At 47.9% G+C, this 24,837-nt stretch overlaps 1 protein-coding gene across 1 annotated transcript; it reads left to right on the plus strand.

Annotated features, from left to right (window-relative positions):
- Positions 1-13,023: 13,023 nt before the first annotated feature.
- On the plus strand, positions 13,024-21,460 carry ENDOD1 (endonuclease domain containing 1). Its single transcript, XM_058800008.1, has 2 exons — positions 13,024-13,455; positions 18,702-21,460. Exons 1-2 carry the CDS (start codon positions 13,162-13,164, stop codon positions 19,833-19,835), a joined length of 1,428 nt encoding a protein of 475 aa, XP_058655991.1. The 5' UTR covers positions 13,024-13,161; the 3' UTR covers positions 19,836-21,460.
- Positions 21,461-24,837: the final 3,377 nt, after the last annotated feature.

Genomic DNA, 24,837 nt, shown 5'->3' on the forward strand with positions numbered 1-24,837 from the left:
GATTTCTGCCACTACTAGCAGTTTAAACTCAAGATCAAACCTTGCAGAGAAGTCTGGCTTTGGGAAATTGGTGTTGTTGGGCTACAGCTCGCAGCAGCCTGAACTGAGTGCATCATTCTGCGATGGTGGGTGTTACTCCTAGATTATGGATCTGTGGATGCACTGACTGTTATGCTAATTTGACTTTCGTGGTGCAGCAGAATGTCATGTTTTGCTCATTTCCTGAAGGCAGTGCCTACTGTCCAGTTGTAATATCCATCTGGCAGAAGGTATCAAGTCTTGATTAAAGACCTCCAGAACTGAAGGGACCTCTCCTGCTCTTGGGTTAGAGGAAAAGGCGAGCATTCCATTGTGTGTAAAAAACTACCACAGTCCCTGCTCTGAACAGATTGGAAGATTCCTCAAATAGTAAAGGAATGGCTTTGTGGCTTTGGCCAAAATTGTTCCCCAGGGAGCTTCCCTTCCCCCAGATTGTGTGTACCAAGATTTGGTTTATGGTCAAGGGCTTGATTTCCTTGAGCGCTAAAGAAGGATATTGGTGAAGTGGAGGTGCCCGAGCCCAGACTCCTAAAAATACAAACTCAGTTTTGTTGCAGAAGCACCTAACCTTCACAGGTGCACAACTTTTGGGTTTAAAGATGTCAAATCACACAGAGTTTTTCCCAATCTTGAACTTGTTTGTGTTTAGTTTAGGAGTAAGAAGTTTAGCACGGTATTGTCTCCAGGGCCTAACAATAACAGCTGGTCTATTCCCCAGCTCAAATGCTCAGAGAGCCTTCACCCAGTAATTATTCTCAGAGCACATCCACACTCATCAATAGCACCATCAGCTTCTCAGTCCCTATGGGTCGTATCACGGAGCTCCTTCCCAAGCAGAGCTTACCCCACACATGGAGAAATATTGCCCCACCAGGCAGGCTTTGACATTTAGGGGCATTCTCTGTGTGGTTTGGACTAGCCAAGCCTAAGTGAAGGGATTAAAGATCCACCAAAATGCAGGGATGTAGAAGGGGACACCACTCAGGTTCAGTGGTAAAGGTGGCAAGTGTGAATTCCTGTGTCCTGGATTCTGCATTGAAATGTCATCAGATAATGTAAGCAAGTAGACAATAACAAATCCACAGATCTTCCCCCTTCCCATGGCTGCTCCAGTCTTTGCTGAGCAATTTGGCTGTGGCAATGCTTAGAAAGGTATTATGTGCTGCATGGAAAACATGAAAAGCAGAAGTCACCACTTCCCTTGATCATTTCCTTCAGTGATTAATTATCCTCACAGTTTAAAACTGTACTTTATTTTTAATTTCAGTTGTCTTTGTTTCCAACCACGGGTGCCTTTTGTGCCTTTGTGTGGTAATTTTAAAAGACTGTGTTCTCACTAGGTATTTATACTTTGTAATCTAGTCTTGCTGCTGCCTAGGCTCTTCTAGTCTTGGGATTGTTTTCTTCCTCACACCAATTATTTGAGGGCTTTTTCTTGCTCTCTATCCAATCCATCAACAACAAAAATATAAAAACTGTTTCAGCATCAGCTCCATCAATGTGAACTAGAGAGATGTAATCATTTTCCTACCACAGCTTTCTATGTAGTTGTTTATCTGAGGATCACGCTGGCCTTTTTACCCACACCACTGCACTGGGTGAATCTAGGTATATGTCCATGGTGACTCTTGAATCCTTCTCAGAGTTGTCATTATCTGGATTAGAAAATTCCATGTAGTCTTTGAGCTGCAATAAATAAACATATTTGGTTGTGTTACAGGCATCGGTCTTAAAAATAAATCCTTTGCTGGTGTCACTGACATAGCCTCTTAGTGTCCCAAATCCTTTATGGTACCTTACACATTCTCAGTGCAATTTTGTATTTGCTTGTGGATCACACCAGGAGACCGGCATTCTTTGGTTATCCCAGTGCTTTAGGATATAGGTCTCACCAAAGTGCTGGTCCTTCTCTGAGATCATGGCAGGACTGAAAACAACATTGTGTCCTGACAGAGAACAAAAACATTTCTAAAAACCTTGTGCCTGTCTGGAGCCTTGTTAATGTTTTTCTCATCTACTTCTTGGCCTGCAGTGTTATGAAGATTGTTTATGTTCCTAATGGACTTTAAAAACTCCCTTTTAGCCTTGCCAGTGTAGGGATTTTTTCCTGTTTCCTGTGTAATTTTTCTGTTCTTGAAATCTTTCAATGTATATTCTTTGGGTTTTGGTTCCCCTTTCTTCCATCTCTAGCATTCTTCTTACTTATTGATTTTCACAGATTTTTTTCCTGGATCCAGAAAGGCATTTAGTTGAAGCAATTGTAATTCCTGAGTTCTCATGTCTCCCACTGTAGGCTGTCGTCTTCCCACCCTTAAAGTACAGCAGAACAATGTGCAATCTCCTCTTTCAGAGCAGTGCTCTGAAGGTGAGCATTTTCCCCAGAAAGGCAGAGGTTCAGTGCTGGAATGGAAATCTCCCAGCTTGAATTTTCCCCTTGCCTCCCGTTTCTTGAGAGAGCCTGTTTTTGGCCATCTGAGGCCCAGCTTGCATGGCTGATCAGCAGTAAATGTCAATCCTGTTTCTGCCTTGGAGTGGCCACAGCACCACAGCACCGTTTCCTCCCTCAGGACACTGTGTGCTTTGAAGGTTTGTGTCTCCTGCTAGGAAACAGATACAGAAGGGCACAGGGGATTGTCAAGAGTGGAAACTTGGTGCAGGAATGCTCAGCATCCAAACCAGCCTTAAAAGAAGTTCGTGGGAAGTTGCTGTTTCCTTGATTGGAAAAAGAATAGAAGCTGGGCAGGGCTGTGAGTCAGCTGGTGAGTCAGCAGGGGCTGCTTTCCGATGTTGTGTTCCTTTGCTCTCTGCCACACCTTCCCTGCTGCCTGCCATGGGACAGTAAAGGCCATTTACTGCTGCTTCTCTCTGCTCACAAAGTCATTCCAGCCTGTAGCATCTGCCCTGACTCCTCCCACTGCACCATCTCTCCAACTCTCTGCTTCTGTGCTCCATTCCATTTCATTCCATTCCATTCCCTGAGCTGCTGGGATTTTTGTGCCTTCAGTACTCCAGTCATGGGTGCATTTAGCAGCTGCAGACTCTTGCTTTGCAGCAACAGAGACGTGACCTAGATTGTGACATATTCACCACAGAGGAAAAATCCCAGGAATGAGCAGGAATTCCCTGGAAGAAAAGACACAGGATGAGGGGCTGATCTGGATCCTCCCGAGGCATGATGACCTGCATCAGACACCGCAGACTATGGCTCCTCAGCCAGCCATTAAACAAGCCAGACCAGTGCTGCAAGTCCAACACACTGGGATTTGAATACATCTTCTGTCAATGGTTTCTTCTCTGTCTGCTTCCCCACAGCACGGCTCTCTGCTGAGGTCCCAGTGCTTTTCCAACGTGAGCCATGATGTCAGCCAAAAGGCACTCAGGGACTTGGGGAAGGGAGGGTGCTGCAGGAAGGAGTGGCGCCCCAAGACACACACAGCTAATGCTTCCTGGACTCACGGTCTTGGATGCATGCTCAGCTCCATGGAAGCTCTCTTGTTTCTACTCAAGGGATTTTTTTTTAGCTTGGACAAAGCAAATAATTTTAGCCATGCACTATTTACATCCAGGCAAGCAGCCAAGACATACCTCTGTCGATGGTTGCATCCACTTTTAAGCAAAAGTCCTACTGTTTTATTTATTAACCAAACATTTCTAATAGCCAAGCTAATTTTATCCTTTCCTTAATGCTGGCTGACGATGACTCAGTCTGGCTGGGAGGAGTCTCAGGAGCACGGTGCCCAGATTTTGAATACTGGTGTTATAGGAGGGAGGGGCTGGCTGTCCATGTTCCACAGTGGCTCTGGCCTTGAATCTGTTCACTTTACCTCTCCCTTTGTGTAGGTGTGGAATAAAGCAACCAGTGAAGTAATTCACAAGTGAGTTTGTTAGGCAGGGTGGAGTGGAGATGACCTTGTCTCTGTAAGAGTCAGCTGCAGCTATAACTTTTAGCAACAACATCAGGAGCTGGTACACATACTTCTCTGGAAGTTTTTTAATGTTTTAATGCTTTATCTATATTTTCTGTCTGAATCAGTCCTCATTTTATGTGCATCTCTCCCTTAGCTTTAGGCTTACTCTCATACCACTCCAGGTAAGTGAGATATCTAGTCTAGGCAAATCTTTAGGGCCATTTATCTGTTCAGTGGACAGTGACAGGTTCCTCACCTCAAGGGAGGTGATTCACTCCCTTGCTTGAGCAATCCCAGCAAATCCTGCTCTATATTTCACTAGTAATTTACAAAGCAACCAGAAGATGTGGAATTTACAATGTAAAACTATCTAAAAAGATGAGGTTAAGTTAAATGAGATCCTTCTGGATTCAAAATTTCAGTTACTGAAAGTTTCAAGATGCAGGTAAGTACTTCTTGTAAACAGGGCTCTAAGGAATAGAGAACCCAATGTGGAAGCACAGAATCTTCTAGTTTATCTCCAGTCTCCAAACCAGGAATACAAGGAAGAGTTTATAAGAACAGTGAAACAGCTCTCTGTCACCCTGAACAAGTTAAAACACAATTCAGGTTCCTTTCCAGCAACATCTCAGTAGTGCAGTCCTCAAACCAATTGAAAGAAGGTCAGCCATAGGATCAATTTCTACTACCTGCAAATATGCCACACAAATATAATATGTGTTCCTACCTAAGAGGATTCTAGCTGGTATCAGCCAGCAGTGAGTTCCCTTAACCACTGTGATAACCTTTAGTTATTCTTAGTTATCCTTTATTTACTGAACTAGCACACAGAGTAAAGGGTTTGGCCAGTAATGAGGCCTCTCGGGCTTTGAAAGAGTTTTAATCAGCCACATTGTTTCTTTCAGACGTGGGCAGAAGTGAGTTTATTCTGATTCAGATGGAAACAAAGAACAAGAGCTGGAAAAACAATGAAATCCCCATAAGTGGGATCAAGCAGGTTGTTTTTCTTTTAGTTCTTGATTGCAAATTCACAGTATTTTAGCTTCTGGGCCTCAAGGGAGCCTTTTGCTTTTGTGGAACTAAGTCAGTGCAGAGGGCTGGCACTCAGGAAACTCTTATTTTCTTCCTAGCACTGCCACTAGCCAGGGGACCTTGAAAGAATCACCCCCTCCCCCCAAATCTTGTGCATTTCCCTTTTTGTAAAATCACAAATAATTGACCAAGGACTTTTGCTCTGCAACTTGTAGATGTAATGTCCCATTTAAGTGCAGGCTCTGAAGTTTTATTTCCCATATTACAAAGCCCATAGGGCTTTGACATTTAATTTTACCATCAAAACCATCACCTCTATTTGAGCAAGACTTGTGAACTGGGTCCTGTTGTGGGACTCAGACTAAGGATAGAGCAGGCTTCTCTTACCTGATCAGTAACCCTGACTTAAGCCATTTACAGATTACACCAGCCTGGCAAAACTTGTTCCCTTCCTGGGTTTTAATCTCTGCTTTGTGATTTGTGCAGAAAGATGGGAGGGGTTCAGTTGAAGTTCAAGTGGTTAATACTGGTTAGGAGTAAGAACACATGATTAGCAGAATTGGTTTGTTCAGGATTTCTGGTGGCCAGTTCCTTCAGCTGAACATGGAGCTCCACCATGGGTTAAGCAGGAGGCCTTTTGAACGGGGCATTGCATGCTCCCCTGAAGACTTGGAGCACACCAAGGAGGTGTGTGTGCTGCAAATGCCTCTGCAGATGTGCCTCATCTTGGCAAGACTCTGCCTGTTTCTGTATCACTGCTATTGAGGATGAGTAATTGCATCCAAGCTTTGCAATTCCCTCCCTTTTCCTGATCTCCTTGTCCAGTTGCCTGTCATGAGCATGGTGAAAGCAGCCACATCTCTGTCCCTGTAAACACATGCACAGTGAGCAGCTTGACCTCATTGCTCCTGTCCAGAACTATCTTACTGTGCCCCTAATGACTTGGCTTTGCTATCCTTGCAGGTAAAAATTTAGGCAGGAAGAGAGGGAGGAGGCCTGGTGCTGTGCAAGGTGCTGCATCCCACTGGTGGGGAGTCCCACCCACCAGAGCATGGCAGCTTGTGAGCAGCTGTGGAGGGAGGACCGAAAGAGCTGGTGCCTGTAGGGGTAGAGCCTGCACAGGAATGTTTGGCGTGTGATGAATGTGCCTCACTGTTTACATCTCTCCCCCCTTCAAGTTTTCTTTGTGCGGGACCCTGCCTACTCCAGCAACTCCAGCTCCTGCAGTGTTTACCAGCTATGAGCTTGGTAGTCCGTGCTTCAAAGCACTTCCCATCAGGTGTAAGGATGCTCAGTTAGGAACATGTGGGGTGGTTACACAGGCCTTGTGCTGGAGGGAGGTCAGAAGGCTGTGGTGCTCTCAAGGGAGTTCTGGCTCCTTTGGCTGCTGCACACAGGAGATTGAGAGCACCATGTCCTGGCACAGGGATCGCTGCTCAGAGGCACTGCAAGCAGGGTGGTCCAGGCTGCACTGTGAGACTCTTGCTCTTGTGCTTTCACTAGAGAACTAAGGGGCAGAAGGGGATTCTCCTTCTGACTATTTGTGCAAAGGTCAGTTGCAAGCCGCCCAGAGCATCAGAACAGTGACTCCTGTCACTGGCTCTTGCAGGGGTGAGACACTTGAGGCCAAACCTCCTCTGCCTCCTGATGGAAATAAGATCTAAACCTCAATTTCCTAGATGCTGAACTAGCTTGAGAGAGACAAACAAAATTACCTTGAGCTTGAGAGAGACAGAGTTAGCTTTCCTCAGGGACTTTGGGTTTTGCACTTGTAATTTACCTGCAATCCCAACAGCCACCTGTTTGTTTAGAGGTCTAATTTGAGGCCAGAACTTCCTTCCACCCTGCTGTCAGTGTGACTAAAAGCATTGCTGCTTTTTTATTTTAGAGGAAATATCCTGTCCTGGCTGTTGTGCACTGATGCTACTCTGTGAACTCTAAGGCAGAATCTGAGCCCTATATTCATGGTAGTGACAGGATCCTGGGACTGGTGATTGTGTTTTCCACATCTGATTTTTTCCCTAGGCAGTACTGGCCAAGAAGAAACATATGTGGAAAATATGATATTACATTTATTCGTAGAGCAGTTGCTATATATATATTTCAGTAGCAAGCCAAGGCCTGAAATGAGAATGGAGAAAGAGCTGCTCACTCTTCTCTCACACAGCCTACACACTTAATTTTTCATGAACTAAGTCTCTGTGGTGGCAGGAGTACATTAGATCCTGCCTGAGGTTTGTCTGACCAGCTGTGGGGATCCTGGGTTCACTTTAAGCTGGTGCAGAGACAGAGGCACAGCTGGAGGTGCCACCTCATCCTCACCTGGCCATGTAGAGTGATGCAAGTCAGAGCCTTGTGGTGCCTGCCTCTCTGCTTTGGCTGTTGGGATGAGTGGGCTCCATAGGGGCCTCTCCATGGCCAATCTGAGTGGCACAGAGGGCGCTGGAGCTGGGGGGCCGCTGAAACCTCAGAGCCATCTATCAGGTCTGGCCAAACCTTTAGTACAGAACATCTCACTCCTCCTACTACTCCTTGGTTCCAAAACACAGTGCTGTTTCTGGAGACAGGCAGTCCTGGGTGTGGTTACTATCTTGCCTCTTGATTAGAGGTTCTGGATCCCGCCAGCAGGTTTAGCTTTCTCAAGGGTTATGGCTTTCTCCTTCCCTCTTCTGAAGATGATGCAAGCCTAACAAGCCTGTACTTCTAATTTTCTTCCCACTCACTAGTCTTTTGTCAATGCAGACTGTCAGGAGCTCTCTCACGCCTTGTTTTGGGCAGCATGCAGCACAGCAAGCTCTCAGCGTTGACTGAATCACACCGCGCTTTTGAAAATATAAAATAAAACAAATAGTAAAAAAAAATCAATATTAATACCTAGAAGAAAAGCATGTAAGTGGATAACTTCCCTGTACAAAACAGATTTAAAGTGTGGAAGAACTGTTGTGGCTCTGACTAATTGACAATCTGTAAAACAAAGGCCATTACAGTTGAGACATCATCTCCTTTTTTTTAGCTGTTATCATGTTAAAAAGCACCTCCTAATTTAAAGAATGGACATACTGCAGCTTTCAGCAGATCTCTAAATAGCTCATTTTGACAGATAATCATTTGCACTATTAAAAACATTGCCTTATACTGCTAATCTACATCCATCCTGCTTTTGCTGTCTAGCATGGGATTGTCATTGTGCTTCTTTTAGACAGTCTGAAGATTAACAGAGATCTCTTGGGTATGAAGACTGTGATAAAATGCCAAAGGAAGCAGCATTTGGATTTTCTTAATTTTATTCAGTATTTATGCAATGCATTTATACTTCATGATGCATGGTTCATTTATACTTTACAAGGTGCCTGTCAGACTTCCACTGTGCAAGTTTTTGTACAAAATGAGAATGTCTCTATCCTAATGGTGTTACCATCCATAGATAAATGTGGGTGTTTCACTCTTCCCAGTTGTCATCTTTTCCTCTGATTGTACACCGTGGACAACTTCCTCCATAATGTTTTGTTTAAAACTTAACGCTCTTTTTCTCTTCTGAATTCAACTGTGACACCACTTCAGAGCATCCACTATCTGCTGTGAGTGGACACTGAGTCTGGACAGGAGAAAATGCAAGTGAAGAAGCAGAGGAGCCAGAGCAGCTTCCTTGGCAGTCTGAGGCATTCGTGGCCTCTCCCAGGGCACCCTTGCTAGTGAGCATCATGGCAGAGCTGAGCAACAAAGCAGCACTGCCAGTGGAGGGCCATTCCTCACCAGCACCAGGGACATCATGGGGAAGGTGGGAAAACAAAAGGCAGCAGAGATTGGCATCAAAACCTCACTTTAGGTGGGACTCAAAATCCCAAAAAATGTGGTTTTATGTTCTTCCCTAGAGTTCGTTGTCCTTCTGCCCACCCCTTCCCTTGCCCTTGAATCTCTTAGTTACAATAGGAAAATTGTTTCCCTCTTGCTTTTCCCTGTAGCTCAGCACTGGGCTCCCTTCCCAGAGCAAGTTTTTAAACTGATTTTAAAAAGAGACTGTTTCCCCATGAGACAGTGAGGAGGCAGATGTGCTCTCTGACGTGCCATGGCGTGTCTGCTGGCACTGCTGTGCTCCAAGTCCAAGCTTGGTATGCCTACTGAAACAAAAGGTGTCTCTCTGATGAGACTGCTTGCCCTTGGAGACACTGTCTTCTTCCTTTTCTTCTCAGGAGAAAGAGACAGTCACATACAACACTTGAGTCTCACAGAGGCCATGATAGGAGACTGGAGATCCAGTCTGGAAAAATATTTGGAGTCAAGAATGTTTTGAGAGGCTAGGGTAGAGGGGTCAAGCATGTGAGTGGATAGATTTTCTATTTGTAGCAAATCCAGTGTCAGTCGTGTGAACAGAGACAGGGCTGGAGAAGAAGTGTGGGAAAGCAGACAGACAAGCCTGGCAGCTTCTTAATGGCTAGAGAGTTTGAATGCTGACATGCTTTTCAGGTTTGTTTTGCAGGGAGGTATTCTTCCTTTTGAGACATTGTTCTTGATGCTTGTTCTTGGTCCTGCTCTTGACCCTTGGAGAAAAACTGCTCATCTATGGCAGGTCAATGAAGATGGATGTAAACCTTTCATTTTCCTTTCCCACTATTCCTCCTCATATTTTCTCTTCATTTTCTTATCACAAGAGACTTTCCTCAGATTTCTCTCATCATCTCACTTGACCTGTCAGAACCCGCACACCTATTTCCATTTGTTTTCCTTCTTCACCTTTTCTTAGCACCCTACATTTTCAGGAATGCAGATCCTCCTTCACTCTAATTTTTGCCCAATATCTTCCTTTTCCTGCTGGTCAATGCCATTTTTTTGGATCCTTACCTCTTTTCTTCCCTTCCTTCTCTCCAGCTTCTCTTAATTTTCCCCAACACTCTACCTGTGTCATGCCTTGCAAACTCTGTGTCTATACAGTTTGTTGTCTACAGCCTCTCTTGTCTCCCACAGCCTCTGCCTGCCACTGAGTGATCAGCTTCCTCATGAGGGGAAGAGGAGGGGCAGGCACTGATCCCTTCTCTCTGGTGACCAGTGGCAGGACCCAAGGGAATGGCCTGAAGCTGTGCCAGGGGAGGTTTAGGTTGGATATCAGGAAAAGGTTCTTCTTCCAGAGGGTGGTTGGACACTGGAACTGGCTCCACAGGGAAATGGTCACAGCACCAACCTGACAGAGTTCAAGAAGCATTGGGACAATGCTGTCAGGTACATGGTGTGACTCTTGGGGCATCCTGTGCAGGGCTAGGAGCTGCACTTGATGATCCTGTGTGTCCCTTCCAACTGGGGATACTCTGCGATTCTATGATCACTTTTCTCACGTGTCCCTTTGGCCACATCACTCTGCATCCTCTCTGGGTTCCCTCTGCTCCATCACATGAAACATCAGGTTCTTGCCTGCACTGTTGGCATTGCTCAGCTTATTGCACTGTCACTCCTTGATGGGTTTGGAGAAGGCAGCCCCAGGTCCCAGGGCCACACTGCTGGTCCCAGGTCCACCAGCTCACACTGCCCATTGCCAACCCAATGTGTATTTTGCCAGAGTTCTTCTGCTCACATCAACAGCCTTAGGGTTCTTTTGAATCTGATTTTAACACTCCTTTTGGCATCAGCTCCTACAGGCATCACCACTATCACAGCCTATAGGCATCACTCCCTATGATGCCTATAAAAGTGTCTGATAGCAGAGAAGCTACTGCAGCACCAGCTCATCAAAACCTCTGGCCAACTCCATCTCGCTGTGTTTGAGCCCTCTGTCTGTGGTGCCTTGGCTGAGAATGTAACCTTCCTAGGGCAGGGCAGTCCTTTTGTCTTTATCTTTTTAGCATGGTGAGTGACACAGCACGATGGTGGCATGAGTCCCTTCAGTAGTAGTGATGTTAGCAAGAGAAAAAAATACACAGCTCTGTGTTCAAGGGTCACAACAGCTATCTTAAATGAGATAGAAACTGGACAGGCACCTCGTTTGGACAGAAAATCAAACTGGGAGCAGAGGAGTGGAACTCCATGCTGGCTTTCAACTGATGCTCCTCATGGGAGGTGAGAACCTGAAGCTCCTGCTCTTCAGGATGAGTCAGATTTAGCTGTTTGCTGGTAAATGCAGACCTGAATTAGCACACAGACCCCAGCCTCACACCCTGAAAGGAAAGAACTCCTCAGAGTTTCCCAAAAGCCCATAAAGCCCTTCAGGCTCAGAAGACAACTCAGGGCTGTACATCTGATGAGTCAGAGTTGCTGCTTTGAGGCAAGGGGTTGATTCACAGGTATAGGACAGACGCAGGATGTTTCCTGGTGGGAATCATTGATCTGTTCAGCTAGTGCCTGCTGTCATGCACATTTTGAGGCACCTCATGCTGCTTTTTCATTGGACTGGGACCATGCCCATCCTGAGGTAATGCATGCCAGCCTTGAAGTGGGGTGTTCAAATTCATTGTCTGACCTAGCTTTGCCTGGTAGTAGAGCTTACCAGGCTTATGAAAATATTTTCTTCTGCTGCCCAGGCAATTGCAAGTCTGGGATCAGAAAAGCACCTAACAGCAAAGGTTCAGCTTCAGTTCTTGATTTTCCAGGAGCCTTTTTACATCCAGGAAAATGAAATTTTATGTCTGTTCTTTCCTTTCCATCACCTTTCCTGAACATGACTAACTCTTTCTGGCAGGGCTGGGTGACCAGTCATCTGCCTGGACCAAACCCAAGCCCACTTACTACATTTCCTGTTGTTCCCCAGCCTGTCCAGGCTGCCTCCCCTAGCTGATATCACCACACCAAGAGGCATTGACGTATTTCCTTGTCTTGCTACTTCCAGAAGTCATCCCTGAGCAGAGGAATGATAGTCATACAGTGTGGTCTATTTTTAGCCTTTCACAGACTCCTTCTCTGCCCTTGGGCAGGCTCACCATCTTTAACCACTCACTGTTCCACCTCATCATTTTCAGTATGGACATAATCCTACCTTGTCTGCAAACTACTTGTGGGATGGTAGCACTTGGGAGGTTTTTTTGCTTGGAAATTGTATTACAAAAAGCACTTGTGCCCTATTGGCATCAACGATTTTTAAAGATTGTTGGCAACACAGCTGATGGCATCTCACTTCTTGGGTGGGAAAATGCTACCTTTTCTTGACTCCAAGGTACTGCTCTGTAATCCCCTTTCCATCTCCATTATTTTGAAAACATCATTTTCCCAGTCACTGAAGGAATGCTGCTTTTACCCAGCAGTGGCCAATGTATCATAGGCAGCTGCTTATTGGGTAGATGGTTACTCTATTGAACATAAACTCACGGGAGAAGCTTCATTTCCTTTTTTTTTGCCAGTTCCATAGGTTTGGCCAAAACGTTCTGTGGTGGATGCTGACTAGGGGTACGTGATCTGAGGGTCCTCATCCTTCTGCCTGTTGTTAATCTCCTCTGAGAGAGGGTCTCCCAAGATGAGGTGATGCTAGAGGGTTCTGAATTCCCCATATAGCACCAGGAGAGATGGGAGCTGAATGCCTTTCCCAAGCATCTAAGCAGCATTTGGCTGGCAGCAATAGTGATGACAGACACCCCAAAAAGGGACAAAGGGGGCTCCCAGCAGCTCCAATGTTGCCACCTCTCTTCTATCTCTCCCTCTCCTTTGGCCAGCCTCACAGCCGGAGAGGACGGCTAATACCTTCTTTGGGGTGGTGGAATCTGACTTTGCAGCATCCCCTCTGACAGCCTCAGGAACATTTCTGGCTGTGTCAGCCAAAATTCCTGGCGGAGACTGCTGCAATGCAGCACACCACACCCCCAGCCCGGACAGCCGGCGCTGCTGCTCGGCCCCAGCCCTGCCGCTGCCACGGCCGTCCCTGCTGCCGCTCCCGTTGCCCGGGAGCAGCGCCGGCGATCGCGGGTTGCTGGGCATCCCGTCCCGCGGGCAGCGCCCTCCGTCCGTCCGCCCGTCCGCCCGTCCGTCCGTCCGTCCGTCCGTGCGTGCGCGGCGTGTGTCGGAGCGCCTCGCGCACGTTCCGTGTCCAACGCGCCGCCCGCAGAACGCGCTGCCGCCCCGGGCACCGGCCGCGGTTTCGGATTGCATTCCCCGCACACCCCGGCTGCAGACGCTCCCCGGCCGCGCTGCTGCATGGACTCTGCGCGCAGGGCCCTGGCCGTACCCCGCGGAGGCACACGGCGCTCCCCTCGGCTCCAGGGACTGCACCATGAAGACGTCAATTGCGTTCTTGCTTTGCATCTCGCTTTTCCCAGGCTTTTCCCAGGGCAGAGTTGTTAGGAAGGATGAAGCTGGTTTTGCCGAGTGTAACGTGTTCTTCGCTGGACAAGTCCCACCCGAAGGATTTACGGAGCAGTTCCATGTGAAAATCTGTCAGCAGTACAACAAAGAGCCACGCTTTGCAACCCTCTACAGTACTAAGGACAAAATCCCTCTTTATTCGGCTTTTAAGTTTACAAAGTCAGCTCAAAGTGGGAAGGAGAACTGGCTGGTTGAACCGCAGGTAAGGCAGCTTTTCCTTTGCTGAAAAGCGACTCTTCCTGGAGAACGTTTCCTCTGGGGTGAAGCGGGGCTAGAATTTGGCAGAGGAGGCAGGAGCTCTGCTTGTTGAACTTGTGTTGGTGTGAATTTAGCATGAGCAGAACTTATTTTTGCGCTTGGAACTGAGCAAACAAATAGTTTCTTGTCCCAGGGAGCTTGTAATGAAAACGGAGAGGCTGCTGCATGAAAGTGCAGTGCCAGGGGAGAGGAAAGCCCTCTCTGACACCCGTGATGTGTTTGTCCTGCCCAGCCAGCTCTTGTGGGCAGGGAGCTGCTGGTGGGTTAAACATTGCAGTGTCAAATTCAAGTTTGTTCTGCTGCCAGTATGATCACAGTGTTGATAGGGGCTCTTTAGCTTCACTGAGCAGAGATAAAGCATCCATTTGTGGTTCACCAAGTTGATGCTGCAGCTTTTCAGTGTGTCCCAGTGTTGCAGACTGAGGTAGGAAAATGAGTTGCTGTGTTGTGGGGCGTGCAGGTTACAGTCAGGTCAGAAATATGAAGTATAAAATTAATTTTTCCAGAGCCTCAATGATTTTTGTCTGCCCTGTCACTTGGCATGTTTAAGCAAGGCCTTCAGGCTGTTCAATTTAATGGAAATCCTTTAAAAACTGGTGGTGCTGTAAGAAAACTTTAGCTCTTCTCGCCCCCTCCCCATAATGTTTTAGATTTTTCAGCAGTGATAATGACGAATATTGCTGCAACATCAGGCTACCCCATCTGTTGAGCTCAGGAGAGATTATCAGTGTGCAATGCGCTTTGTTAGGGCAGGAGTGGCTGCAGAGTCAGAGCAGTGTGTTGGGAGTGTGGCCCTCAGCTACTGGATGTTGCCACTATCCAGTGGCAGCTCACCCCTCTGTCAGGAGAATGTTGTGCTTATTTCTCTCATGTGTGGGGATGAGAAACTAAGGCCACAAGGCCACAGGCATTGAAGACAGGAGATATTAAGTGGTTATCTTAGCCTGGACTGTCTTCTGGCTCTCTGGGCTGGGTTTTGAGTTGCAGGAGTTTCTAAGGGCGTTTTGATCTGAGCTCCTTCCACTTCACAGGTAAGCTTTGGGAGCTTGCCCTTTTCAAACAGAGGAAACTTTTTGCAGAATCTGTCCTTACTGAGTTGTGGAAGGGTGGCAGATTTTTAAAGTGCAAAGGGGACCTAGGCTGGCAGAATCCTTGGGCAGTGCCATGGAGGCAGCAAGGTAAAGCAGCAGAGATGAGATCCTTTCCCATTTGCCTTGGCCAGTGACACTCTTCATCACCTCTAGCCCCCATATCTGCTCCTGCTTCTTGTGGTCCAGCTCTCCCAGTCCACCTGGGTAGGCTCAGGAGCTGCTCCTGCCATGGAGCAGTGGCCAGCTCCCCCCATCACCCTGTAACTTTGGTCCCCCTGGACCTCCCTTGAGCTGCTTCTCTGCCCTTCCTACTCCATCCTTTTTGACCCCTCATCTTGTCTTGGCTCCTGCCAGCACTTCAGAGTCCCAAACCTTGTGTGTCCTGTCACCAAAACCTTCTGCAGCCTCAGAAATAATAGGGCAGGTGCTGCCTTTATTTGGTCTGGCTTCTCCAGAGCAGCCTCACAGGTTGACTGTAGTTCATAGTCAACACTAATGGGTCTCCTTCATCCAGAACTGAAATGCAGATGTCCCTTAGCAGCACCTGCTCTGCAGCATGGCCCAGTGAGCTCCTATCACCAATTTCCTGGGTAATTTCCTTGCCAAGACAGGCATGGCTGGGTAGGGGCTGCCTCTGCTGCACAGTGGCATGTGCTTGCTCATGGAGATGCAGACACACAGCAAACGGAAAGAAATCACTATAAAAACACTCTCAGCACTCCAGTGAGGGCCTCAGAGTTGTCATATGCGTTTTTTGGGATAATGATGTAAGCGGTGAGGGCACCATCTCACTCCCTCCTCAGGAATGTCTGCAAGAGAAACAAATGCCAAATGTAGCACAGAGGCAGTAATTGGGTGAGAAGTGTGAGGAATGTCAGTGCCACCCACCGCAGATTGGCAGCTGGAAACAATGAATTAATTCAGCAATTAGTGAAAAATTAGAGAGCAGGAAGGGTAGGCTGATGAGCAGGGTACTGATGGGACTCCTCCGGGCACAGGTCTGAAAACATGCTCTGCCACAGATTTCCTAGGGGTTGTGAGCAAATCACTAAGGTGTCTTTTACCTCACTCCATTTTGGTTGTCTGAAAATCTCTGTTTGATTCTTTCTGTAGCTTAGAGAGAGCTGGAAAACTCCGGAGTTGCTTTTTCCATCCTAATTTATGAGGGGCTGGATGAATTACCTTGTGTTTTCATTTGGTTAATGGCCACCACCAGGCAGACAACCAAGGTGGGATTCTTGCCCAGCTCTAGTGCAGCTAGCTCTGAGCTGCTCCTGCAATCTTTCTTAGTAGAGAGTCAAGAGAACAGGCACTTCTAGAGCCACTGGTGAATGTCCTACTGCAGAAACTTCAGTGTAAGGTGCAGTGTGCCTCTTCTCTGAGGTATGAATCCCAACTAAGATTGGATTCAACATTTCCACTTCAATAAAGGTGCAAAGGTGCCTGAGGAAGTGGTGGTGGGAGAGGGAAGCTGAAGTTCAGGGATCCTACATAGCAGGGTGGGGAAGGTGGGGGGTGGCAGCGTCCTGCCTTGTTACATGACCAAACTCAGTGGAAGCTGCCTGCCCTAATAACTGTGTGGTGCCATACTTCTAATCCCCCTCTGCCTCTGTCCCTTCTGTCAAACTGCACCCTCCACTTAGTGACACACATCAATATTGTTATGTGCTAACTTCCATACAGGCTGCAGGCACATTAATTTTTAAACCCCCATTCTATGACAGGGAGTTTATCTGTCTGCTTGGGTTTTGCCCTGAGCTCTTCCAGGTTGTTTGGACAGGTGGCTTCATGGCTGACTCCATGAACACAGGTATGTTTTGGGGTGACACAAGCCAGAAGCTTTTTGAAGCAGGGAGGAAAGGTATCTTGCAATGCAGATTAGATGCAGTGCTGAGACAGCCTGCCTTTGGGATTGAGCTGGAGGAGGCATGGAAACCTCAGGTGCACATTAGTTATGACAAACCATAATAGGAGTTATTATAAGCATAATTAGGTGATGTCAGAGCCTGACACATGAGCAGCACACAGTTGCATTTTTGTCATATTCTTTTTTAATTGCATCCAAACAATCTTGGTGGTAGGTGCAAAGGCCTGCAACTGGACAGGTAACCAGGGACATATTTTCTTGATAGGATCCTCAAGGTTTGCATGCAGCAGCTCATAGGGAGAGTTTGTTTTGCTTCGTGTAAGTTGGTAATTCCTGCCAGGAGGCAGAGCTGATCCATTTTAGGTCTGCGTGTCCTTGTAGATTGGCAGCATTCACCATGGGAGTGAGGTGGGATGAGTGTCTCTGAGAGGATGTCAAACTCCAAAGGGTCATAGCACTGAGGACAGATCCTGGACACAGCCTCACATCTATGCCCAATCCCCCTCACCTCTTCTGTGCTATTAAACACACTGGGTGCATCCCTTGTCCCATGGCACACCATCATCTCATCAGAAGGGGAGAATGGCATGGGAAGGGGGGGGGGGGGCAGGAAGAGACAGCGATTTTGTGGAATGCAAAATGTCTGGCCTCATCAGCCAGCTGCAGCCTGTTGTTTGGGGTCAATGCAGCCCTCTGCAATGGCCAGGCTTGGCACTGTGACCAGGCTTGGTGCAGAGGGAGCCCTGTGCCTAGACTGCAGGGGTTTGGCTGGTGCAGGAGGCCAGCCAGAGCTCAGCTCCCAGGTGAGGGTGATGGACAGCTGCTGACACTGGCCCTTTCCCCCTGACAGGCCTGTGCAGAGCTGTGAGGAGGTGATGTGCCACTAAGAGGATGCAAACTCTGTGTAAGGTTGCAAGGACATAGTTGGGTATCTGTCCAAGTGCACTGCAGGGTGGTCAGGAGACAAGGATGGATGACCTGGCAGTGATTCAAGGTTGACTATGAGCTGTCTGTCATAGTGTCTCCAAAGTGCATATTATATAGTGCAGTAAACAATTTATGGGCCAGGGGCAAAGGCAGAAGGTTTAATTGGGCCAGCACAGTGTGGGGAACCTGAGGGCCACACCCTCTGAAACAGAGACTACAGAAGGCAGTGGCTGCCAGAGATCATCTGCCACCCCTGAACTTCTAGCAACATGTTCACCCTCTAATAATTTGAGGAACAAAATGACAATTTGGCACAGCCCTCTGGAGCGGCTGCAGGCAGTGTCAATAGGAATGACTATGGATCAGACAGAGCTGTGGTCACCTGAGAAGGACATGAACACACCCTGGCATTTAGTGCTTCTCCCACTGCTCTTTACCTCCCTTGCCCGCTCCCTTCCCTGGCGCGTGGCTCCAGGACAAATCCCCACTGCAGTAATTGCTACCTCTGGCTGCACTGCATGGAGCCGCAGACACAAGCAGGGAGCACAGATTCCATCGAGGGCCTTGGGTGATGGTACCCTCACCCATGTTGTGCCAGCTGGTCATTAGGGATGAGGTTCAGACTGTTAATGACATGAGGATCAGGTTGCTGATGACCAGCCCTGCAACAGCCCTAGGAGCTCACTGCTGTGTCTCCTGTTCGAGGTGGGGTAGTTCAGGTCATCTGACATGAACTTGCTTCATTCTTGCTTCTTACACAATAAGCAGTGAGAGGTAAATGCCTTCTCTAGACATCTTATGCACCATGGCTTGTTTGAGTTTTGTTTTTTGTTTGGTTTTTTTGTTTGTTTGTTTGTTTTTCTTTCCCCATGACTTGGATTTGATAGTTCAGAGAGTCTTAAGTTAAACCATGGTTAAGTTCTTAAGTGAACTGCAGGTACAACCACAGTAGGAGGTGAAAACATGACCCTAAATCTAGCCATCTGTTGGTCTTAAAATCTCTTCTAGGACAAATTACAAGTCAGAGGCCTGGTATGTGATGCCTGGTGAGACTTTGAAGTCTGTGCTATGCTATATACCAGGCTGAGAGCTGCAAATATCCTTTGGAGCCTAACCCAATGTGTTTGGCTGAGAAGCTGAGTAGAGAATACACTCCTCTGAAGCACTTCAAGGAAAGTAATGAGAGGATGCAGGATATAATACAAGGCATGGCATGTACTAGTAGTGCTATGTCAGGGCTCATTTTACACGTTGTTTTCTAGGAAGGCGAATTGCATGCAGTAACGCTTCTCCCTACTCTTTCAGATAGATGATCCAGAAAATGACTTGCATGAAATGGTGCGTGAAGCTGATATTGGTGGCACTGTGGCCAACCTTGGTGCAAACCAAGCCCTGACCTCAGACTACGTGGGCTCTGGCTACGAGAGAGGTCTTCTCAATCCCAGTTTGCTCAATGAGAAGGATTTCCAGGTGGCCACTTACACACTCACGAATGCCGTCCCTCTGAGCCCAGCTCTGAGCAAAAGCTGGCACAGAGACATTGGGAAGGTAGTGGAGCAAGCTCTGATCCCTCACTGTTCCAAGATGGATCATCTATACCTCCTTGCAGGTGCAGTTCCTTCCAGTATCCAAGTTAAAGGCAAGGTGTCAGTGCCAGAGAGCCTCTGGCTGGCAGCCTGCTGTGATGCTTCAGAGGGATGGTCCTTGGGACTAGTGAAAAAAACCAGTGATGAAATCAGCTTGGCAGACCTCACGGTGAGAGAGCTGGAGAAGCAGCTTCTCCCAGGAGCTCGCTTGTTCAAGGGCAACTGTGGGAAAGGCAAACAAAGCCAGGAGAAAAGAGAAGCAGTACTGCAAGCTGTCAGTCAGATCCGCTCTGGAGAGCAAGTAGGAACAAATAACAATGAGGAGACCAAAGAGAATGGCTTGGTGAGAACAGTGGCTGGCATCATTGCTACCCCTTTCATCAAACTTCTGGAACTCCTCATCTACATCTTTGTGGAACTGGTGAAATTTGTGTTTTACTTTCTGTGGCTTGTTGTAAAGCAAGTTGTTGGCACAATTCTGGGTGGAGTCTGCAGCCTGTGGAATGAGATGGTGTCCTACCTTAAAGCCATCAGCATGGTGCTCATCAGCATCCCCTATGATGTTGGGAGAGTCATCGTCAACATCTTCCTGGGCTTCCTGCAAATTGTTCAAGATGCGATGTCCCTCACCTACGGGATCCTGAGCATCCCCGTGGAATTCATCCTTCACCTTGCTGCTTTCCCTTACCACTCCATCTGTGCCATTCCCTCTGTCCTTCAGGACATGACCACCGGGATCGTGGGCACCTTCTTGCTGGTCATCGATGCCATGGCCACGGTTCTGCATGGCTTTTGTTACCTAGCTTGGTACATCCTCAAACCGTTTGTGCCTAAAGGCTCTTCTGGCGACTGAGAGGAACAGGAACCAAGGCTGCAGATACATGGAATAAAGGAGGAGCGGGGCAATACTTTAAGATACGTGGCCAAATGCTGTCAATTTCATTCTGGTATTTATTGTAGTGACATTAATAATAATGAACTGACTGGGGAATTACAAGGAAGGCCAAGGCGGTGTCGCTTGGGGCCGCCACCACTGTAACTAGAGTTCTGTCTGCTGTCAAATGTTCGGGTTTTATCGGTGCGGGCCACTAAGTTTCTGTGATTTGCAGGTGTCAAGAGGCTTCCTCTGGGAAATGCACACTAAATGTGGTATGAGGTAATTTCTTTCTGGCTATGATGACTTACGCAGTGGCAGTGAGCTCTGCAGCCCTTCCAAGGAGCAGGTGGTGGTGGTTAGGGGAGGACATGAGTTACAGAGGGTTACTGGGACTTGATGAAAGGAGAGGCAGGCAAGAGTGCAAGGACTTGGGGGTGGGAAACAGCAGGGAGCAGAGTGAAATAGAGGCAAGGTCCTGCTATTGACTGCATTGCTCATTTCTCTGATGTCCCACTTGTGGAGGGGAGGCAGCTGGGTATATCTCACAGTCTTCAGGCCTTTCCAGACATCTGAAATTGCATGGATCTTGCTGCAAGGAAAGACCTACTTCCTGTTTTGTTTTTTTTTTTTTGCATGGTGGGAAAGCATTTTTCCTTAGCTCTATACCAATACCAAGGTTGTCTTCCTCCAAGCCTTCCTTGCAGTCTGGTGACCACTGAAGGTCTGAGCCCTGAATCTTCAAGATGTGGTGTTCTCTGAAGGTCTAAACCCACAAATACCTTAGCCCTGAAGCCCTCGTGTCTGCTCCAATGCCCAGCAGATCTGGGAGCCACACTTTTGGATTCAAATCTCTTGCAAACTGCCTTGTCTCCCTTGAGAGCTGACTGCTCCTGGAGCACACAGGGGACTATGGACTATCAGGTGGGAGGAGAGGCAGGAGGGATCCCGGGCTGCAGCGCTGGTTTTGCTGGGTGCAGATCCACACACAAAGAGACACCTTAATGTCAGAGGCAGAACCAACTGATCTTCTGCACTGCACATCCTCTCTGCTCACTCTTCACCCCTTCTTCCCTCTGCCAGCATGAGTCATGTCCCCCAACATCTGTGAAATTGGAGCTGGGGCACATGTCAGGGCTTTGCAGGGGACCATTAAGTGTTTGCAGCCAGATGAGGGGCACAGAGACATCTACCACTGCTGGAGAAGGGCACAGGAGTGCTGCCCTTCCCTGGGGCTCAGCAAGGGGCTTTGGATCTCTTGGTGCAGTTGCCCGCAGGAGGGAGGCTTCCTGTCTCAGCAGCATTTACTTTGGTGGGACTCCACGAAGTGTTTGGGAGTCCTACATGCATGGTTCCTTCCTTTCACACCCATCTGTGTCTCTCCCTCCAGTGCCAGCTTGGTGTGGACCCTGATCTACTGTAGCATCCCATAATGAGTCCCAGGAGTGAGCAAGCAGGTGCTGCCATCCCAGTGGTGCTGTGTTGGTGGTGGCCTGCCCTGGGTTGAAGAGAGCTCTGTTACTAACATGGCAGCTTTGCCTCTCTGCATCGTGCAGCAAGGCTGAGCTGGCGTGGATGGATTCAGAGGGAAAAGGAGATTTGGTTCATGATGGGACAGCAGAACTGGCTTTGTTCAGAAGGAAAAGCAGCTTTTGGGTGCCAGTATGGGTTGCAGTTGGGTAAAGTCAGTGGCATTTTGATATAGGTATGTTGGGTGCAAGGTCATAGCTCCTAACAGGCAGAGAGCAGCCAGTGGATGCTCTCCAAACTGAACTTTGCATGTCTGCTCACTCAAACATGCCTGGTCTGCTGTCAAGACAGATGTGGAGCTGATTTCCCACTCCTTCATGAGACCCTGTCTTAACCCTGGTGCTCCTCAACAGCTACATGGCAGCTGTGAAGGCAGGAAAGAAGCTAGCTCAGGCCCCAGGGGATGCTAGGGTGGGGTGACAGGATCCCCAGCAGCTTCTGAAGGCAGGTGTGATGGTGGCAGCTCTCAACTGCAGCCCAAGCACTGGGGAGAAGGGGGAGCTGCCCCCCACAGCTGTCTTGCACCTTCTGTGTGACCTTTTTTCTGACCCATTTTAGCTGCATGGCACTGCACAGCAGCCAGCTGTGCACTTCCTGGGGCTCTTCCCTGCACCTGAGCCCAGCAGCCCCTGCATCCCAGGTCCACCAGGGCAGCTCTGCAGTCACAGTGACATGGGGGCTCATGGGCTGACAAGCAGCAGAGCTGAGGCACCTCAGGAGGTCTGCACTGTCAGTTTGCCACCACCATTGCCACCCCACCTAGCTCAGGCCAGCTTGTCTCTGCTGCAGCCATGGCTGCTGACAGCAAGCAGACAGTCCTTGAAATCCAGGGCGCTCCAGCTCCATAGGATTTGGGCAGAGGTGCAACAGTATTATAAAAATTGTCTTAACATGCTCAGATTTCAAATGGTAAGAACAGTAACTGGCATGGGGCATTTCTCTTCTGTGCTGCGTGTCTGAGCAGGCAGTGGGAAATCTGCCTTGAGCATCAAGCAATTATCACAGAACAAGCAACATCCTGCAAAAAAACCACTGTTTGAGATTCTTCTTATCTAGGCATGATTTATGGCTCCTGAGCTTTACTCTATCCTTGGAAAAATATGGCTTCAACAAAATAAAATGACTTTTCCTAAGAGGGGCTGGTATAATTTTCTGTCATAGAAATGCAAATGAGATAACAACCTAGGGTGTCCTGACTAATCAAGAAAACAGCAGCAGCACAGTTTTTCCTTGTAACAGCTTGCAATCTGATATTAATGGCTCTTTTGTGCATTTTGAACACCTTTTCTCTCTCAAAGCACTTTAACACTCAATTAATTAAACTGCAGAATAAGTAGGTAAAAGCTGAGGTGTTGCAGGCAGTATGACTCTGTGTGTGCCAGAAGAGGGGATTGTTTTATTCTTGTGAGATGCAGTGAGATGCACCTGCAGTGCAGCATGTAGCCAGTTTCATACAGAAATCACTTCTCAGCTCACAGGGAAAAACTCCCTCGTGCGCAGTGCTGGTCCTTGGACTGGCTTTGTCACAACTTCCTTACCTTCTCTAACAGGGGTAATTATATTCCACTGAAGGTATGGAGGTCCTGTGGTGAGTAAACCAGACGCTGGCACCTCTGTTTTGCAGGTACCTCTCTTTGGGCAGATGAACCCCTGCAGCTGAGTGTATCTGTCTCAAGTCTGCAGGGACTGGTGAGGCACTGGTACAGGTTGCCTGGAGAAGCTGTGGATGCCCCATCACTGGAAATGATCAAGGTCAAGTTGGCAGGTTGGATGGAGCTTTGATCAAGGGGGTCTAGTGGAAGGTGTCCCTGCCTTAACCAGATCACCCCGAGCTCTGGCACAGGGGTCTCTGCACCTCGAGGTGCCCCTTGTCTCTGCTGCATCCACCTTGGGGCTGGGCACCCAAAAAGGCAGAGGGACTCAGTAGCCCTGCAGGACAGCCCCTTGGGCCCTCTGGGTCACACTTCTGCTACCACTGCACGTTTTGAAGCTGCTCATCTTGCATGGAGCTCCGTCAGCAGCTCTGTCCCTCCCTTGGTCAGGGAGCAGCTCCTGTTCAGCAGAGAAGTGAGCCATGCTTGCTCACAGGTTTATCTCTCCAGCATAGCCAGTGCCAGAAAATGGAAAAGGTATTGGATAATAAACACCAGTGTAACTCGTTTGGCCAGGAGGAATTGTCTGGGAGCAAGGAGTGTGAGGTGTGTCCAGGGTGTGTGTGTATTAGTGAGGTTGCAATACTGTGGGTTTGGCATGGGCTGATTTCTCTTTGCTGCACAGACTCCTGGGCTCTTGGACTCACTTCGGTGGATCTCACACTGGGTAACATCTGCTATTGATTTCCACACAACTGGTGTTTCCAGCCAGGCAAAAACGCCTAAAGACTTTCCAGTGGTGTTAGTGTTACAGCTGGTTGGAAAATCTCCAAGGAATTATATTCTGTCAGAATGGGGTGATTTATCATACAGGGTTCTTTTCATGGCAATTTACCATTTTTAGTGGAAAATAGTTTTCAAGTCCAGGTTGGAACAAGGACAGGAGACATCCAAGAGCAGCCCAGGGTCTGGATTAGCAGTTTGGATGCTGACATTCAGCACCCACTGCTGCCTAACAGCAAATTTGGCATGTGAACGTGGCTCTTTCTGTCTCAGAGGCATATCCTTCAGCCATGGCCCATCTTAGCACATGTGTGATTTTATTCCATTTTGTAAGGGTGAAAAAACCTTGTCTCCTTTCCAAAAATACTGAAATTGTGACAGTGTTCCTGGGAGGTAGAAGCCATTTTCTACTAAGGCAGCAGCAAAGTTGCCTGCAAAACTGAAGCACAGGCTTCAAATTCTTCTGCAGTATCATCTTTATTAACAAGTTGATGTTTTAATCTAATTTAACATGGTGAAGAATGGACATCTGGAGCAGATGTCACTGTGTGACTTTTCCAAATCCCCAGTACCTGCTGGTAGAAGATGGTTATGGACCAATGCCAGGAACTGCAGCAGGTGGGCAGGACTGTGCTGGTGAGCAGGGGAGGATATATGGGAGAAGAACATCAGACTAAGTAAAAGGAAGAAATTTCCTTTTAAATGAAGGCAAATTATAATGAGTAAACCCCTTGTACACGTTTTCCAGAGAGGTAGTAGGTGCCACAGCCCTGGAAACATTCAAGGTTAGGCTGGATGGGACTCTGAGCAACCTGATGTGGTTGAAGATGTCCCAGGTTGAGCTATGTGGCCCTTAAACGTCCCCTCCAAGCCAAGCATTCCATGACTCTGTGAAACCAAAAGGCCAGCAGCTAAACAGTGAGCAGTAGGGGCTGAGAAATGGTCTCTGCTTGGTCTGACACCGACCAGCTGCTGGTGTGAGTGAAACAGCTCCAGAGGGATGATACAATAGGCTCATGGTGACATCACTTTCTGGATTTATGCCATCTAATGTAGCCATTTAAAAATTCTTCTCT

Source organism: Ammospiza caudacuta, chromosome 2 (genome assembly GCF_027887145.1).
Source record: "Ammospiza caudacuta isolate bAmmCau1 chromosome 2, bAmmCau1.pri, whole genome shotgun sequence".
Classification (NCBI taxonomy): domain Eukaryota; kingdom Metazoa; phylum Chordata; class Aves; order Passeriformes; family Passerellidae; genus Ammospiza; species Ammospiza caudacuta.

What these genes read in the sequence shown, in the direction of transcription:
- ENDOD1 (XM_058800008.1), top strand. Translation starts at nt 13,162, where the DNA reads ATGAAGACGTCAATTGCGTTCTTGCTTTGCATCTCGCTTTTCCCAGGC. An exon ending in ACTGGCTGGTTGAACCGCAG is followed by an intron (nt 13,456 to 18,701) that starts GTAAGGCAGCTT and finishes CTACTCTTTCAG; the next exon opens with ATAGATGATCCAGAAAATGA.